This window comes from Carlito syrichta, unplaced genomic scaffold (genome assembly GCF_000164805.1).
Source record: "Carlito syrichta isolate Samal-C Ts95f unplaced genomic scaffold, Tarsius_syrichta-2.0.1 Scaffold302029, whole genome shotgun sequence".
Taxonomy (NCBI): Eukaryota; Metazoa; Chordata; class Mammalia; order Primates; family Tarsiidae; genus Carlito; species Carlito syrichta.
The window spans coordinates 253,001-256,285 of record NW_007246125.1 but is presented as its reverse complement, the minus strand read 5'-3'; the positions used below and the strand labels follow the sequence as shown (position 1 = coordinate 256,285).

The window sequence follows — 3,285 nt, the reverse complement described above, 5'->3', positions numbered from 1 at the left end:
CGGTAGAGACTTTGCGCCAGGGGCTTCCTCCTCGCCGGGGAACTGCTGGAGAGCGCAGACAAAACACAGGCGCTGGTGTAGGCTCCGCAGTAACACATCTGCACTCACGATGGCATCGACAGAGGCTCTTATTGGATTAAAAGTTTCAAAACAAACCGTAACGCTTTGGAAAAAGGTCAGAGTGGCTAAAGTCGGTTCTTGAAAACAGTATGTACGCTTCCCTAGTTGCTGATAAGTGTTGTAAATGCGGGCCACAGTGAGCTTGTCAGGATACGTTCCTGGAGTTCCAGAGCTTACATTGACTATGTGATGTCTCGTACATGTATGGATAAGCGAATGCACGTTGGGCTCAAGCCAGTGTCTTCCTGTCGGGATTTATATAAATATACCCTCAACTACTGAAGACGAACGGATGCTTACAGGCTTAGTGTTTCAGCTATTTTTAAAAAAAACTCTCTTAATGGACAGATTTTGTCCATACTTGGTAAGTGCTCTATTTTTTACTAGCTTTGGGGAACTAAATTTCCGAATCAAATTATCATCACTACCCCGAAATTCCTAATTTCGAATTTGGTTGATGCAACTATACCCGGCTTTTCCTAATTCCGAGAACTGAACTCCGCGTCCTTTACATCTTGATTGGGCCCTGACATAGCTGTGGAATTCTTCCTACCCTGGGATTTGCCTCAAGAGTCCTATATCCAAAGCCTTTTTGTGGGGTCTCTGACTCTTAGGCTTAGAAACATTGGCCTACATTCCTGTGGGATATTAGTCACTTTGTAACATAATAAACATGACTTAAGCAGCATGTAGTTAAATACTGAGAAAACATGGAATATTTAAACCCATCCATACAGAACTACATTTATTCAAAAAAGCTTATTTTCTTCAGAGAAAATTGTAAGGTTATCATGGGATTTTATATTCAGTCTGCAAATGCCTGATGGTTAACACTTTTAAAAAGTGCTTCCACCTACCTTCTGTTGAACTTCTATTTTGATGTTGTCTTCCTTAGCAGTGAAAGTATGGGAATAGCTTGAGTTTTTAGAAGTCTAATAACTTTTTAGTTTTAACTGTATCCTCCTGTGAAACCTAGACTTACAAACCTGTTATCTTCCTGGTTCCATAGCTAAACATAAGGGAGTTATCTCTCTTACTTGGACATTTTGAAATTTTACCAAATAATATTTTTAAACATTTGAACAAGAAGACAGCAGGAAGCATAATTATAGTTAATGAGAATGTGGTTTCTTTTTTCAACAGGGTTGAATGCCTGCCTGTACCCTCAGGCATGACCATGGAGAAAGGTGGGAACATACAACTGGAGATCCCTGACTTCAGCAACTCTGTCCTGAGTCATCTAAACCAGCTGCGTATGCAGGGCCGTCTCTGTGATATTGTGGTTAACGTACAAGGACAAGCTTTTCGGGCTCACAAGGTGGTGCTGGCTGCCAGCTCCCCATATTTCCGGGATCACATGTCCTTGAATGAGATGAGTACTGTCTCCATTTCAGTCATCAAGAACCCTTCTGTTTTTGAACAGCTCCTTTCTTTCTGTTACACGGGGCGGATATGCTTGCAGCTGGCCGATATCATCAGCTACCTAACAGCTGCCAGTTTTCTGCAGATGCAGCATATAATAGACAAATGTACACAGATCCTGGAGGGCATTCATTTCAAAATTAATGTGGCTGAGGTTGAAGCAGAATTAAGTCAAACAAGGACAAAGCATCAAGAGAGACCTCCAGAGTCTCACAGGGTGACACCAAACCTCAACCGCTCCCTTAGCCCACGACATAATACCCCAAAGGGAAACTGGCGAGGTCAGGTTAGTGCCGTGCTGGATATTAGAGAGCTAAGTCCTCCCGAGGAGTCCACTAGCCCTCAGATACTTGAACAGAGTTCTGATGTAGAGAGCCGGGAGCCCATTCTGCGGATCAATAGAGCAGGACAGTGGTATGTGGAGACAGGAGTAGCAGACCGGGGGGGTCGGAGCGATGATGAAGTTAGGGTTCTTGGAGCAGTGCACATCAAAACTGAAAATCTGGAGGAGTGGCTTGGGCCTGAGAATCAGCCTTCTGGAGAAGATGGGAGTAGTGCAGAGGAAGTCACAGCCATGGTGATTGACACCACAGGCCATGGTTCTGTGGGACAGGAAAATTACACTTTAGGGCCTTCAGGAACCAAGGTGGCTTGGCCAACAAGCAGTGAAGTTGATCGGTAAGTTTGTTTTGTTTTGCTTTCCCATCTAATGCCTATTGTGTAGACATCCCAAAAGTGTGCCCTCTGCTTCAGAGAGCATCTTCCTTACCTGATGTTTCTAGCCAAAATAAGTTGATGTTGGGGAAACTGGGGGTGTGCCAAAAGACTTGCATTCTTATTTTTTTAAAGCAGGAAGCTCCTCCTAGTCCTGAAGTATTCACAAAGTTGTGAGAACTATGGTAAAGTTAGACACTTCCATGAATCAGAATAGCATCTGCAGCCACACTAGGATCAGTAATTGCCAGGGCTTCCTCGGGATTCCAGGCAGGGAGCTGAACCTCAGCCGGGAACCTGGCAGCATTGCCCCTTCTTGGTATGTTATTGCACAGGTAGGTGGCCTCGGGAATTGCACTTTCCTTTGTAGCACTGATTGCTTTTCTTTGTTCCCACCTACCAAATTTGAGGAAGTATGGTACCAGCTGTTCTTTTCAAATTAGTGAAACACAGTCATTCCACTGAAAACCTTTTCGGATTCATTGGTTTTTTTCCCTTGTCATTTGATGATATTGTCCTGTTTTCCTTTTTTTTTGAGTTGGAGTCTCACTCTGTCACCTAGACTGGAGAGCAGTGGCATCATCACTGCCGCTGCAGCCTTGAATTCCTGGATTCAGACAAATCCTCCCACCTCAACCTCCAGATTAGCTGGACTGTAGGCAGGTCCCACCACACCTGACTAATTTCTTGATTCTTTTGTAGAGGCAGGGTCTCACTGTGTTTCCTAGACTGGTCTCAAACTCCTGGACTCAAGCAGTCCTCCTGTCTCAGCCTCCTAAAGTGCTGGGATTGCAGGCATGAGCCCTTGTGCCAGGCCATCTTCCTGTTTTCTTTTTTGGAGTTGGAGTCTCACTCTGTCACCCAGACTGGAGTGCAGTGGCCACTCCCGACCACCACAGCCTCGACCTGCTGGGTTCCGGCAATCCTTCCGCCTCAGCATTCCAAGTAGCTGGAACTACAGGCGTGCGCTACCACACCCGGCTAATTTTTTGATTCATTGTAGAGATGAGGTCTCACCAAGTTGCCCGG

General features: G+C 45.2%; 1 protein-coding gene across 1 annotated transcript in view; it reads left to right on the top strand.

Moving 5' to 3' along the window:
* The window catches only part of ZBTB37 (zinc finger and BTB domain containing 37), a 15,554-nt gene continuing 12,269 nt past the window's right edge, over positions 1-3,285 (top strand). The window contains exons 1-2 of the mRNA XM_021711302.1: positions 1-175; positions 1,264-2,220. Coding sequence (XP_021566977.1) covers positions 1,292-2,220 — 929 coding nt within the window. The 5' untranslated portion in view covers positions 1-175; positions 1,264-1,291. The remainder of the gene's footprint in view (positions 176-1,263; positions 2,221-3,285) is intronic.